Consider the following 15,634-nt stretch of genomic DNA (forward strand, 5'->3'; position numbering starts at 1 on the left):
TCCTGTTTACATGAAATAAGCCTGCTCGCGAGCAGGTTCAAGCTGAGGACCTGTTGCTATGACAGCAAGTCCAGGATGAGCGTCGAAGAACCAAACGATCCAAGATCATGGCAAATCACCAACAATCAAATCCAGCTAACTGAGTTAGCGACGTACGAAGAACGAGCCCCTGGTGTTGAACACTTTACTAGCGAACTTAGAATCAACAACAACAACAAAAAAACCCGGGTCATACCAACTACACAAACTGCCTGGGGGTGTTCCGGTAGGAACCATTCACTGCATATACTACAGTATTGTCGGCTATAATATCATTTTTTTTTTTTTTTTTTTTTTTTTTACTATGTGTAAACTGACATGTACTCATTTGAAGGGAACGATGCCTTGTCAATCTTTTTTTAAGTCATGTAACTTAGTATCACACAAGCAAGATTTAGCCTACGTTTTCACGTGATCGTAAATGAATTGATTTTAAACAACAGTCCAACAAACAAGATTTTAGTATTAAGTGAATTACACTTTAGACATCATTTTGTCTGTTTTTGCTGTTTAGCCAAAACAACAACAAAAACGTACTGTATTTTAACTGTCTTGTCTGTTCTCCTTTTCCACATGTGTGAGCTGTGCATGTTAAGAAGACCCCTATCCATCTTGACGACCGATGAATTGTAAATCTAATCTAATTTAATTATTCTATTTATCTAACTACTACTACTATACCTTGGTCCAGTACTGACCCACTGAGAACATTTTAAACGGATTTTTATCCATCTGTGAATTTTGTCTATCTGCAAGTTGTTTAGAATTAGAATGAAAATAAACGTTACAGTACAGTTTAAGGTTTAATTGCATAAAAGCTTGGATAGAAAACTTCCTATTGCAAAAGTTAGAACATAAGTCTGCATATAAATAATTATTGATACCGTAATGCAAGTTTTTCATGGCACATGTGCATGATGAGGTTGTTTTGTGTTTATTTATTTTATTTTTTTTAAAGGACACTGGATAACTTGTCATTTTGTTATACTCATCTGGATTGGTGGTTTACTCGTCAAAGCTTTTATAGTTTATAAGTTTATATGTGTCTCCCAGCCCTGCAAATCTGGTCCCTTAGATAGAAAGCAGCCAAAAACCCTTTAAAATCAGCAACTGACCAGTTAGACAGTCTATCTCAAACCAATAGACAATCTTAGACTAGTTTAAGCTGTTTTACCCCAGCAGGGAGTGGGTGGATGAGTTGTTATGAACTATCTTTCTAATAGATTGATCAGATAGCACCCCTTTAATCTTTTCTATTTTACCTGTTCATGATAATTTTTGCATGTATTTATGCATAATTGTTCATGATTGTCATGCATGATTTTTATTGTATTATATTACATTTTTATTATTAATGTATTTAATTGTATTAATGTATTTAAATGTATATTATGTAAATGTACTAATGTGTTTGAAAATACACAATAAACCTTGTGCAGTTAAAGCTTCAATTTTCTTTTTTCTATTTCCCATTAACAGTTAAAATAATATTTCTACAGATTTTCTACAGGTTACACAGTAGCACTATAAAATAAATACAAGAACATTTCATTCGTATTATTAAAAATTAACAGTGTAATTCTGTACTTTAATATGGTAAGAAATTACAGTAAAATAATGTTATTTAATTTGCAGTATGCTTAACAGTACTGTAGTTAGTGTTACGGTAATTTTACTGTTAAATGAAATACAGCAAGTACTGGATAATTGTTGCCAGTAAGTTACTGTTAATTTGACAAGAAATTTTTTTACAGTGTACAGCGTTGATTTCCACACTGCTGCTCAAATCCATTCCACCTTCATTCAGAGTCCCACCAAACACTTACTTCTCAGGCCAGACAAGCCAATGCGCATGTGCAGTCCAAAGCGTGAATCTCAGGTTCCTATGGGAGCCGGAGCTTCTAACAGTTAGAATACAGATCCCACGAAGTTTAAAACATTTAAATAGAAATATCAAGTAGTAATTAATTAATGCGTATGAATCTTAGTTGATTATTGGCTATTAGAGCTGGTTTGGTTGCTGAGACGGAAACAAGCAGAGACGGCAATTAACGCGCCGTTTGATTTGTAAACGTGTTGTGCTTATTCCATTCATTTGAGTAGTCTATCATATTGTACATGTACAAGGCTTAAATCATTTAAATATACATACAACAATATACAACATCATATCGTAGAACATGTACATGATGTTGTAGCATATTTAAGTTGATATCACTAGTCTTGCCAAGCTCTGATTTCTGAGAGAGTATCTTCATATTTTTGTTTATGACATTTTGACCCTTTATTAAAGATTTCAAATATTCACAAATTAATATGGAAAAAAATTGCTTAAACTGGTTTTCTAAGGGCAAATTAGAACCTGGAAATTATATCTTTACCGCAGTGCTGAATGAGAAGAGCCATGTCTCTGAAACATTCAGAGGGCAGATTTATAGGTGATTTATAGGCTAATGATAATAAAAGTGTCATTACACGGACCCATTTTAATTTATTAATAAATGCTGTCGTGTTTATTAATAAATACACTCAAAAAATGATGTGTTGGCTTTACTTAACTTTTTTTGTAAACAGGTTCCACATAACTGGGTTTTGTTAAACAAACATAATTTGTTCATGTAACTTCAACATCATGGAAGTCATTTTAAGCCATTCAATCAAACTCTGCACTGAGTGTTAAATGAACACTGAAGCAGTGTTAAAATTAATGAGATAATTAAGTGAAAAATTGAGTGATGATTGAACATTATTGAAGACACCTGATGATAACAAGCAGAATCACTGAAGGAGAAAAACGGAATTAAAAAGTCACCATTATGGAGATCAGTGTTTGTTTTAGTTTGGGCTCTTGACCCCCACATTATTAACTTTAGGGTGTATTCACACCAGGAAAGTCCGATAGTTCACTTGCTTTGGTTCGGACCAAATAAATTATTATATATTTTTTTTGGTACGGTTCGCTTTCACACTGCTCTTTTTGCAAGTGAACCAAAATTTGTGAACAAAACCACACGTGTGCTAAGGTCGTCCATTCATTGGACAAGGATTCTCAAGGGAAATCAGGAAATGCAAAAAAAAGGCTCAGCATGGAGGTATTTCCATATATTTCGTACTGCAATATTTGTTGTTTTACTAATTCTGTGTTAATTCTGTACAAACGCAATATGAAGAAACTAATGAGTAGCTATCATATGATACAATGTCATCTATACAATGTTGTAATTCGGATTTTGAGAAGACGACGAGTGTAACGTTTGAGTGTTTCTATTAAACGCGGGGAAATACGACAACTCTCGTCTCTCGTGCATCTTTTCATTCGACCATCTACTGTTTTTTTTTTTTTTTATCTCTGGGCAACATCTCAACTTTGCGTTACAAGTGGCACTGCACAGAAGACGGATAAGGTATAAAGTTTTCATTCATAGAGAGGGCCTGGCTATGTTCAAACATTCAAATAATGAGATTCTTATTGTGTACTAACAAGTGCCGTCAACGTTAAAGGTGCATTGCGCAACTTTTCATGTTAAAAATAGCCGTTTTCTAACCCATACATGCTTAAACAATCGCCTGATGGGCTGAATGAGCCCTTCTTTGATCACTGCGATCGCCTCTATAATCCTGTACAGTGAAATATATAAGAGGGATTCGGGCTCGAATCTGAGACTGGGCGTGACGTCATGCGCGTTCACGCTCGCCTGGCTATGTCTGGCAGGTTCGTGTAGCTATTCGCCGCCGTTCTGCGTATCAGAGATGACAACTCGAGCGACACAACTCTAGTCAGCTTTCCACAAAAGTAGACGATGGATTCAAAGGGGCTGTTTACACCTGGTCACTTCATGTGTCTTCTGTGATCGGATAGCTATTCGATCGTGAAAAGACCAGGGTGTAAATGCCCTCCGAAACGCATTCGAGACGGATTTGAATCCGATCGCTCAAACCACTTGAGGACGTGATCTGTGCCGTATTCCAGACGAAACTGGACAAGTGTAAATGCATCTGGTTGTTGAAACCAAGCTATATGTCATGATATTTTAGTCATATATGACGACGCGCATCACCTGAGCAGCTGAGCTGAGCCCCTTCATCAAGCGCCGCAATCTATCGCAAATCAAAGTGAATTAGTGAAAGTAAGTCGCAGACGCTTAACACTACCATCTTCATTAAAAGTAAAGAAATGAAATGATCTTACCAGTTCTGTTGCCGATCTCTCTTATTGCTGTCTTTGCTGATTTTGAAATTAGCCGATGATTAATAAAATCCAGCTCATATCTGTTGCTTTCGGTGACGTGCACTTCATTAAATCTGTATATGGCGCGGAAAGAGACCGGCTTGTAGCTCATTACAAACCCCAACGCAAACTCCACGTGAGACAGAAAATAAAACTTCTGTCTGTCCAGTGCCATGCGTCGGAATAAGACGAGAGTCAACATCGGGAAGCTTTCAACAAACGGAGAGATCTCCGGTCGTCTCTAGGGCTCAAACGGGTCATAGCCTATACAAAGTGATAACTGAACGTGTTTCCATAATAATTCAATCATAAGTGGATACAGTAAGCACAGGGAGATAGATGGAAACAAAAACCGAAGTTTTCTACTACCCCCGTTTCCCCCTCTCACACAAGTGTGTAATTTACTCGAATGCCTTTCCTTTCATATATTTTAAATGACTTGCAGATTTATTACTGTATTACCTCATTATGACTGTAACAAAAGATGTGTGCCGCACAGTGTGCGGCTGATGCTCCTATGAACAGCTCGTGCAAACGTGCGTATGTGTGTGTGTGTTCCTCCATGAACGCGCACAGCTCTGGTTGCAGTTTCGCTTGTCGCCAGAGGGGGCGTAGTTCTGCAAAAACTCAGAGACTTGCGTTTAGCTCCTTTAAAGGACAACTCCGGCGCAAAATGAACCTTTGGTCTAATTACACATTGTTACCCAGTCACGATGACGATTCTCGGGGCCCATGACTAAGAGGGGGCCCAGAGAAGCCCCCAATAAAATTGTGGTTCTAAAAAATATATTTGATTGTTAAAATTATTAACTTTAAATTACTTTATTTGCTGTTTCCTGGCGTCAAAAAATGATTTTGTTTAGGAAACACAAACGTCCGTGGGCCCCTCTCCCCCTCTCAATTCTCATAAAATGGTTCAGTCCACCCAAATTGTATCCAGGGAACGTATTTTTACACTCTGATTGTGTGAGACGTACACACTTGGACAGATTCGGCGTGAAGTCGTTCATCCTCGGAGGCTAATCATGCGGTGCCGCGCACTGTTACAAAAAAGCTGTGCACACAGCTAAGACACTGCTAAGTGAAACGAGGTCTTGGCGGTCTTGCGCACCGAACTTGTCACTTGCCGCGCTCGCACGCCAAGAATAAACAAGGCTGATCCGTGTCAGCGCGCGCTCTGATCACACTAACATCGCCTCCGTTTCCCTCGTAAGCTGATATTAGTATTTAAAGGGCACCTATTATGGAAAATTCACTTTTACATGGTGTTTGAACATAAATGTGTGTTGGCAGTGTGTGAGCAAAACCACCCTAGAATGATAAAAATCCACCCAGTGTTTTTTTTTTACAATCTCAATAAATCATATGCACTGCCTCAGAACGAGCTGTTCTGAGATTCAGCTCTTTGTGACGTAGAACGGGAGACAGGGGTTTGATTGACAGTGTAGTTGTGGCCTAGACCCCGCCCTCGGTGATCTTTACACATCCTCCTCCATTGTTTCAACGAGGACAGCCGGTAATGTCTCTTGGAAATATAAATGTTCTGTCGTGGACTCGTGGGTTAATCCTGTTGTTGTAGCTTAAAAGTTAATCCTCAAGTGTGGATCGTCATCTACTGTTTGCGATCCACCGTCACATCCAGTAACAGTAAGTGTGTTTTATGATTTTTGAGCAAATAGTCTTTTCAGTCAATGTCAGCCAATTCAACAACAAATGCGTCTAAAGTTGTTGTCGTTGTAGGATGTCTGTGTAGGCTATATAATTTAAACCTTGTTTGTATAGTGTGTAACCACACGTTTATATAAATTTAAAGATATTGTATTAAAAACTGCATATGTGTTGTTGTTCTGTATGTTAGCCATCTTCTCACATTTGCCACAGAAGCACCCATATGACAAGTAAACATGACGCCACAGGTCCCCGTCCCTCGCATAAATGTAATTTCGCTTGTACGTAGCAAACTTTATCACAGTATGTGTATGTAATTTCAAAAAAATTGCGCCAGCATTAGTGTTTGTGTGTCTGTGTGTGTGTGTTGCACATGCCCATCATTTCAAAGGGAACGCGATTACAACGCTAAAGTACATAAATGTATCAAATAACCATACCGAGACGTACTGGTCCATTCTCATTTATGTTTATTCTGCCGGAGTCTCTTCGTGCTATTTATATATTCCGATTCAAACGTACGCTGAATGACATTCAAAACAGCGCGTCTCTCACTCTCTTAGCCCTTCTGCTTACTGACTGCCATAGGTATCAAGTTACGCCCTCATCCAAAGGCAGGGTGGGGATATGCAGCTCATTTGCATTTAAAGCCGTATACCTCCGAAACAGGTTATTTTTAAGCAGGCCCCAAAATGACATTTTCAAATGGTTATAATAAATTAACTGTGGGGTATTTTGAGCTGAAACTTCACAAATACATTCTAGGGACACCAGAGACCAATATTACATCTTGTAAAAAGGGGCATAAGGTGCATAATTTCTCTCTCGCACATATGTAGGCTAGTTATAAATTATTTAGACTTTTAATGATTAGTGCTTTATTTTTAGAGTTTGTGGTTAAGAATCGTGTAAAAAAAATCCCTTATTTTGGGGATGGAATCCGGGAAATCTCCCTTATTTTCAATGTTCAGTGTTGATGTTAAGTGTCCGTTCCAGTTTAAATTATTGTCTATAATCACTCCAAGAAATCTAATCTCTGACACCCTTTCTATTTCAACTTCATTAATCATTTGTTTTCCTTAAATTTAATGTTAGTTTATTCAAATCAAACCAATATTTAGCAGTACAATTTCTTTTTCCATTGTATCCAGAAGTTGTTTCAGATTGTCACCAGAACAAAATAAGTTTGTATTATCTGCAAATAATATCAATTTTAGTACTTTGGAAACCTTACATATGTCATTAATGGATAACAGAAAAGGCAATGGGCCCAGCACAGAGCCTTAGGGAACCCCACATGGTACCTGCACCAATTGTGACCTTCAATTATCTATTTGGATATATTGATGACTTTTCTCTAAATAATTACTTATCCAAGAGTGAGCTACCCCTCTTGCTTCATATTTTTTTTTCAGTTTCTCTTGTAAGATCTCTAATCTCCTTTTCTCTAGAAAAAGTCAAATGCTTTTTAAGATCTAAAAATACCCCAACTGTGTATTGTTTATTTTCTGGGGGCCCTGTTAAGATTCTTTTCATGGGGCCCAAAATCCTTAGCAGCGCCCCTGGCTGTTGTATCCGAGTTATAACTGCCAGATGAACAAAGAAAAAAATATTTAATGGTGTTGGTTATATAATGACATTCATCATTTGAAATATATGTTTGTGATTTATTCTGTTGGTTACAGTATAACTGAGATTCTGTATAAATATCCAGAATTTGAGATATAACATAATATAAAGGATTTCTTAAAAGTTGTTTAAAAAAAATCTTAAAGGCACACACAGACCTCAAGATTCAGTCAATGCTTCTCAACAATGGTGACGAGCAGAATATTCAATTAGGAAAAGTAAATTACATAGACAATTCAGATCATAATTAATTCATACCGCAATGCATGATGGGAGCCATTAATGAATTGTGATTGGTGGCAACAAGGATTATTATTGTCACCACGGTTGAGATTCACAGGCTGATTATTGATATTTGTGTTTCTAAATAAAGATAAAAGTGATTTGATCAGAACAATTTTTATTAAATATTTTAGCTTATAAGAAAAATACAGATATGCTGTAGAACCCCTAAACTGTTGATAATAACAAGATAAACCAAATCATCTGAAGAGTTTCATTTTTCAGATCACAGCATGATTATGTCAAAACGTAACCAACACTATCAGATCACACTTTTCTTTGTTCATTTGAATGTTGTAAATAAATGACAGCAGACAAACAAATTTTAAAGTGAAAGTCTAAGTGTCAAGAGCCCAACTAAAGCAAACACTGATCTCCATAACGGTGACTTATAATTTGTGATTTTCTCCTTCAGAGATTCTGCTTGTTATCATCAGGTGTCTTCAGTAATGCTCAATCATTACTCAATTTTTCACTTAATTATCTCATTAATTTTAACACTGCTTCAGTGTTCATTTAACACTCAGCGCAGTTTGATTGAATGGCTTAAAATGACTTCCATGATGTTGAAGTTACATGAACAAATTATGTTTGTTTAACGAAACCAAGTTATGTGGAACCTGTTTACAAAAAAAGTTAAGTAAAGCCAACACATAATTTTTTTGAGTGTGTGTTACTCATTTGTTCCTGTGTAGTTATTCATTAACGAAGGAACCGTATTCTAAAGTGTTACCACCACTGTCATAGAATAATAAACAAAACTTACGTGATACTTAATAGCAGTGTTGTAGTCGAGACCACCTCACTCGAGTCCGAGTCGAGACCGAGACCAGATAGATTCGAGTCCGAGTCGAGTCCGAGACCAGAGACGGTCAAGTCCGAGTCGAGACCGAGACCAGTGAGGGTTGATTACCTAATTTACTTTTATTTACTTAGAGAAATCCTTTTTTTTTTTACTGAATTTACTTAGAGTTTAAAAAATATGTTCAGTTTAGGGTAAAAAGGCCACATAGTAGGTGGTGTTAAAAGTAATTTTATTACAATTTGTCATGCGGACTAGAAAATCACCAATCACTGGGCGTGTCAATCAATTTAAAGAAATATTTTATTAACATACATTAATAATCATGAAAAATATTTTGAATTGAACTCGAGTGGACTCGGGAATAAGTCCGAGTCCTAAAAAAATTTTTTTTCGAGTACGAGTCAATTCCGAGTCCAAATGCACACGAGTCCATGACAAGACCAAGACCATTAAAATATGGTTTTGAGACCGAGTCCGAGACGAGTCTCGAGTACTACAACACTGCTTAATAGTAATGTTAATAAGAAAAACATAAACCAAAGAAAACCATAGAGTAAAATAAACCAGCAATCCCATTATTCTCAGTTATATAACAGAATAAGTGTTACAGTAATAAAAGAAAAGGGATTAATCATTGAAATATTCAAGATCAACTGATTGAAGTTGTGTTGTGAATTTAAAAATATTCTGGCAAAGCCCCAGTCAAGTCCCTCTTCCTCCTCCTCCTCCTCACAATGTGACATTATATGATTAATCTGTGAGGGTCTGATGATGATGATGATGATGATGAAGGTGTCTGTTATGTTCTCTCCTGTTTTCTGGATGTGATGTCATACACCACAATACAGGCAGCAGCCACACCCACCAGAGCAGAGATGACCAATCGGGTGACAACTTCAGAAACATGACAACAGAAAACACAGTCTGAGGATATAAAAGAACAATACGAATCAGAACAGAAGATTTGGACAACAACAGCATTTCAGTTAAAAGAGGGACAAAATACTGTATTTATTTTTCATTAAATGTTAAAGGGCATATTGCAGGTTAGAGCCCCCTGTGAGTCAATGTACAGAAAAATAATGTAGGAAATACATTTAAATATATACTTAGTTATAAATATGCTATTAGGGCTTCTAGAGTCATTTTTGTGAGTAAATTTTACTTCCGCATCTGAAAATGCCAAATCGGACGTGACGTAACAGGAAGGAGAGCGGCCAATTTAAATAATAGGAAAACAATGGATCGCAATGAAAGTTCGGACGCTGCGTAAATTGTAAATGTTTATTTGTATGATGTACTTCAGACTAGGGCTGGGCGATATATCACACAATATTGTTGTGTGCATCTAACCAGTAAAACCAGTTCCTTGATTAGTAGTAAATCACCTTCACCTGCTTTCAGATGGACGATATGATGCAGATATGAGTGTTAAATTAACACTCAAGAGTGTTAAAGTTAATGAGATAATTAAGTGATTAATTGAGTGATGATTGACCATTATTGAAGACACCTGATGATAACAAGCAGAATCTCTGAAGGAGAAAATCACAAATTATAAGTCACCGTTATGGAGATCAGTGTTTGCTTTAGTTGGGCTCTTGACACTTAGACTTTCACTTTAAAATTTGTTTGTCTGCTGTTATTGATTTACAACAGTCAAATGAACAAAGAAAAATGTGATCTGATAGTGTTGGTTATGTTTTGACAATCATGCTGTGATCTGAAAAATGAAACTTATTCAGATAATTTGTTTTAACCCTCTGAGACCTAAGGGTATTTTTACAATAAATTTTCCGTCTGGTGTCATTTACTAAAAGCTTGTAAAATATCAACCCTTTGGTGCACAGACAATTGACACACCTCTTTTTTTTCAGGACAAATTGAACTTTCAGCATATTTTTGTTACATTGATGTCACCTGAATGTAAAATAAGTTATGGGACCATAAAGACAAATTAAAAAATAAATCGGAAATGGAATCACTCAATTATTTATTGAAATCACACACAAATAAATAAAAGCTAAGCAATTTTCCTCTGGAAAATAGTTTGTTCATGTCTTTGCCCAGGTGAAAAAGACGTTGTATTAAATGTATTAAAAATATATTTGAAATACAAATAGTGTGTTTATAATACATTTGTATTTACAACATGCTTATTTAAAGTGTACTAAAAATTTATTTTATTGCATTTTAGTATATTTCTAAAAAGTATACTAGAAGTACATTGGTAATAAAAATATATTTAATTACACTTTTAAGAAATATACAATAGAAAAGCATACTTTTAATGTATTTATAAAAAGTATATTAGTAATATATTGGTAATAAATGTATGCTTTATTATATTTTTAATAAATATGCTAATGATAATTATACTTTTAATGTATTTCTAAAAAGTGTATTAGAACTACATTGGTAATAAATATATGTTTAAATACACTTTTAAGAAATACACTATAGAAAAGCATACTTTTAATGTAGTTCTAAAAAAGTATATTATTAGTACATTGGTAATAAATGTATGCTTAATTATATTTTTAATAAATATGCTAATGACAATCATGCTTTAAATATGTTTCTAAAAAGTGTACTAGAAGTACATTGGTATTTAATTACATTTTTAAGAAATATGATAAATACAAACATATTTTAATTGTATTTAAAAATGTTTTACTAGAAACGCAATGCTAATAAATATACACTTAATTACACTTTTAGAAATATGCTAAAAACAAACATAGTTTTAGTGAAATTTTAGTGTATTTACAGAAAGCATACTTGTTGCTAAATTAAAGTATTTTTTGTGTTTACTTTGTGTGTATAGCAATTTGTAACCTTATAACTTATTTAACCTTGTATAGGACTAGAGCAATATATTTTTAATATTTATGTTATACTGTAGCATGTGCTTCAGCCCTGCTTTAAAAAAATATTGTGAAAAACAAATGAGACATATATCTATATATATATATATATATAAAGTTTAAAAATTACAAGTAATGCACTTATATACTTCTGCATTAATTAATCAAATAGTATTTTCCACAAAACAAGTGAATACCAGTACTTGCACACATCAACATAAAAGATCAGGTGTACATACTAGAAAAACTAAATAAATTTGTTAAAGCTTGACTCTTACATTTGTTTAGCCAAAATGAATAAAAAACCTGTTTATAAAGCATGTTATGTTTATATTAACAGAGTTGTTTCTTTTTTTGTGGCCGTTAGTTAGTTAGTATTTCCAGTTGCATTCATTTGGACCAATCAGAGCCAATCTTTTCAAAACAAGCTTGCCGGCAATTGTCCAATCACACACTGCCATTTGAACTTGCATGTTGGGCGGGGCGCGGACAGCGGATACTGACTGTCTGTGGTATTCCATTATAGCTTCGGATATTTCAACAGAAATCATGTATTTTCCAAATTTTGCTTTGTTATTTCACTGACTCGGACCTAGTGAATGTGGATAGCACCGATCTAATATTGAGAGAACACACGAGCAGATTACCAGGTCGTCAGCTCCCGCGAACAATTTAGCAAGTGAAGAGGACAACGCAGAGCTGCGCCGCCACGACATGGACAGAGCAAGATACTGCCAGAAAAGATCTTACTTCTTGGTGGTAAGTTTATTAGTTTAAGTGATTAGTATAATTGGCTTTATTCTCACTTTGGGTTTAGTTTAAAATATTTTCAGAAGTTGATGACGATGTTCTGTGGATTACTGGCATTTCTGTTGATTTGACACTAAAGCGAGTTAACGTTTATCCATTGACGTCTATCAACTTAATGTTATAGATCTAGACAGTGACATAAAACAACTATAAAAACATTGCACACTGTGTTTGAAGAAAAAAAGGTTATTAATGGTGATTACACAACAGGCTTGATTGTCCTTAAGTGACTTCTTGTGTTTTAAATATTATAATATATTTTAAGCTCTAGTAAAACTTACACATTTGTGATATTTAATTCATAGTAAAATCTAATTAATTATTAGTAGGCTGTCAGTTTTCATGTCAATTCGATAAATAAATTAAGTTGTAATCACCAACTATAAGCTATCACAAAACCAATTATTAAATATCTTGCACTGAGAAATTAAAACGATGTTAAATAATGAAATGAGAGATTTTATATTTAATATTTAGCCTAGCCAAGGAATTTGCACATTGCAAAGACATTTTTTTTATTAAACCTGTGAGTAGATGAGGTCAAGTCGAGTAAGTAGTAGTTGATCCTCTTGATTTGTAACTTTTTATTGGTGAAAAACAACAAAACAGTCAATAGTGTGTCATGTAGCAGCTAAGTAGCTAAGTGACCTATTATATCAACACATATTTGAAAAATTGCGTCCCCTGCATGAATATGTATTTTGCCTGATTATGCATTGAATTGGCTTTATGCCCAGCTGCACTACTTCCTGAACTTCAGCCAGCTCCTTGTTTCCTGTCTGCATTATTGGCCAAATTGATTAATTCAGGTGTGTCTGATTATTGTTGCCATGACTACTGAGGTCTAGCACACCTGCATTAATCAATTTGACTAATAATGGCAGACAGAAAACAAGGAGCTGGCTGAAGTACAGGAAGTAGTGCAGCTGTGCATAAAGCCCATTATGCAATCGCATAATCGTGTTTTTCTCGAAGGACTGATTTATAAGATTTTATGTGTGGTATTCAGCTTTTTTACATTTAATCAAGTCGTTATCAGCTGTCACCAACTTGTAACTTTCAACAGAATGTTCTGTCTTTATTAATAATGAATAATTACTTTAATAATAGCGTGGAAGTTACAGTAATGGTTCATTAAATATGTTTCACCATTTAAACAAAATACAAATTATATATGAAGAACACAAACTAGTGTTTGTTCTGCCCTAACTTTGTATAACATGCGACTTTATTTTTTCTTGTAGAGCTTCCAGGGATATTAGAATCTCTCAAAGAGGCCCTGGAGTCCATGAAACGAGGTTCATTCAGCTCAAGCCCAAGATCATCTGAGCTGTGTCTTCCTGAAACCTCAGAAATGGTAAGAAAATTCTTTATGATAAAGAAAAATCCTATTTGTTATAATAATTATATCTGACTTTTTGTGCATTAATACTTCAGTAAGTGTTCTGAATTAAGTAACAAAGTGACAGCTTTTTATTAGAATTATAAATGAACAAGTTTATACTAATGCTCGTTTTTTTTTTTATTCTTTCCAGATTTCCCTCGGTGGTTCTGATGTCCCCAAAAGAGTCTATGGCAGACTGAACAAGTCACGAACTTCTCTTTTTACTCACGACTTGGCCACTTTACTTTTTGCTATTGTATTTCACTTTGTTTGACTTAAAGGATTAGTTCACTTAAAAAAAAAAAAAAAACTTTTGCTGATAACTTACTCACCCCCATGCCAAGATATCCATGTCATTCTTTCTTCAGTTGAAAAGAAATTAAGGTTTTTGATGAAAACATTTCAGGATTTTCTCCATATAATGGACTTCATTGGGAACCAAACGGTTCAAGGTCCAAAAGACAGTTTCTGTGCAAACTGTTCAAAGCGCTTTAAACGAATCCAGACGATGAATAAGGGTCTTATCAAGTGAAACGATCGGTCATTAAAAAAAAAAAAAAAAACGTTTAAGTTTTATAAGCTCAAATGGTCGCCTTGCTCTGTTCTGTTATGCATGTTCATAACTCTCCTATTCAAACTCGTTCATCAAAATTAACAAATCTTTTTCCGAGTCATTAGGTTCATTCAACGAACGAAATGAATGAATTGACTCGAAAAAAGATTTGTCAGGGCTGCCAACTCTCAAGCATTCAGCACGAGACTCTCGCAATTGAGCAATTCTCATGCTTTCACGACAAATTGACTGTTAGCCATTGGACCTTGAACCGTTTTGTTCCCATTGAAGTCCATTATATGGAGAAAAATCCTGGAATGTTTTCATCAAACCTTAATTCCTTTTTGACTGAAGAAAGAAAGACATGGGGGTGAGTAAATTATCAGCAAAAGTTTTTTTTAAAAGTGAACTACTCCTTTCAGTTAGTTTATTTATTTATTTATTTATTGTTCTGTTTAATACCTCTGCAAATCAATGCATTTTATGTTAATGTATTTTGTTTAGTTTTCATAATGCTTTACTGATGTAGTGCATTAAAGTTTATCTTTCAAAGAGTGTTTGTGTGTTTTGTAGAAATATTTTTTTTACTGGGTTTTGTTGAATTAAAATGTTTAACTGTATTTTTAATACATTAAAATATATTATTTTTATATTAAATGGTTTTTGGAAAAAATATATTTTTAATATGTTAATAGTGGGTCCTATAGTGTTCTACAAATACATTATTAATAAGCTGAAATTATATTTAAAATATACTTAGAACGCATTAATGTGAAGCTAAAATATACTAATGCTGTATTTCTAAAGTCGATTTAAAGTGTATTAAAATACACTTTAAATAAGTGCTATTATATTACATTAAATGTACTTAAAATGGTTCCATTTTAGCACAATTTAGTATAATAAAATATATTACTATTACCTTAAAATTGAACTTAAATACATATTAAAGTACACTTAATATACTTGAAGTTGTTTCAATTTAGCACATTTAATACATATTTAATACGGTGCACTTAAAATACATTAAGTATATTAAAATAAGTACAATTTAAATACATTTCCTTTTCACCTGGGTGGAGTCCAGAAATAAACATTATAACTTGTACAGAACAAAAACTATTGACATTTTTCCAAAAGAAGTCCAGGCGTTTGCGGCCTCATGAAATTCACTGGTGCCAAGCCTCAAAACAGTTCCTATCAGCAATCACACAGAGGGCCACATCACAGGTTTTGCATTTCTATTTTATTTATTCTTTTATTTATTATGTTCTTTTTATTCTTTTATAACATTTATACTACTATAATACTTTTTTACAGTAAATAATTAAATGGCACTTCAGCTGGGTCTATCCTGGTAATCTAGTTC

At 34.4% G+C, this 15,634-nt stretch overlaps 1 protein-coding gene and 1 long non-coding RNA gene across 4 annotated transcripts in view; one reads left to right on the top strand and one right to left on the bottom strand.

The window, feature by feature from the left end:
- Nucleotides 1–5,801: 5,801 nt before the first annotated feature.
- LOC120486621 (SLAM family member 9-like) overlaps nt 5,802–15,634 on the bottom strand; it is a 62,354-nt gene continuing 52,521 nt past the window's right edge. For 2 of the 3 annotated variants that reach the window (XM_039682766.2, XM_039682764.2), the window contains exon 4: nt 5,802–9,575. In XM_039682766.2, coding sequence (XP_039538700.2) covers nt 9,451–9,575 — 125 coding nt within the window. In that variant the 3' untranslated portion in view covers nt 5,802–9,450. The remainder of the gene's footprint in view (nt 9,576–15,634) is intronic. The other variant, XM_039682765.2, reaches the window with a different exon arrangement.
- Nucleotides 11,991–14,063, top strand: LOC148995706 (uncharacterized). The gene is made up of 3 exons (XR_016146986.1): nt 11,991–12,277; nt 13,573–13,685; nt 13,864–14,063. It is a non-coding gene; the product is annotated as an uncharacterized LOC148995706 (long non-coding RNA).

This window comes from Pimephales promelas, chromosome 2 (genome assembly GCF_988280905.1).
Source record: "Pimephales promelas chromosome 2, fPimPro1.hap1.1, whole genome shotgun sequence".
Lineage (NCBI taxonomy): Eukaryota > Metazoa > Chordata > Actinopteri > Cypriniformes > Leuciscidae > Pimephales > Pimephales promelas.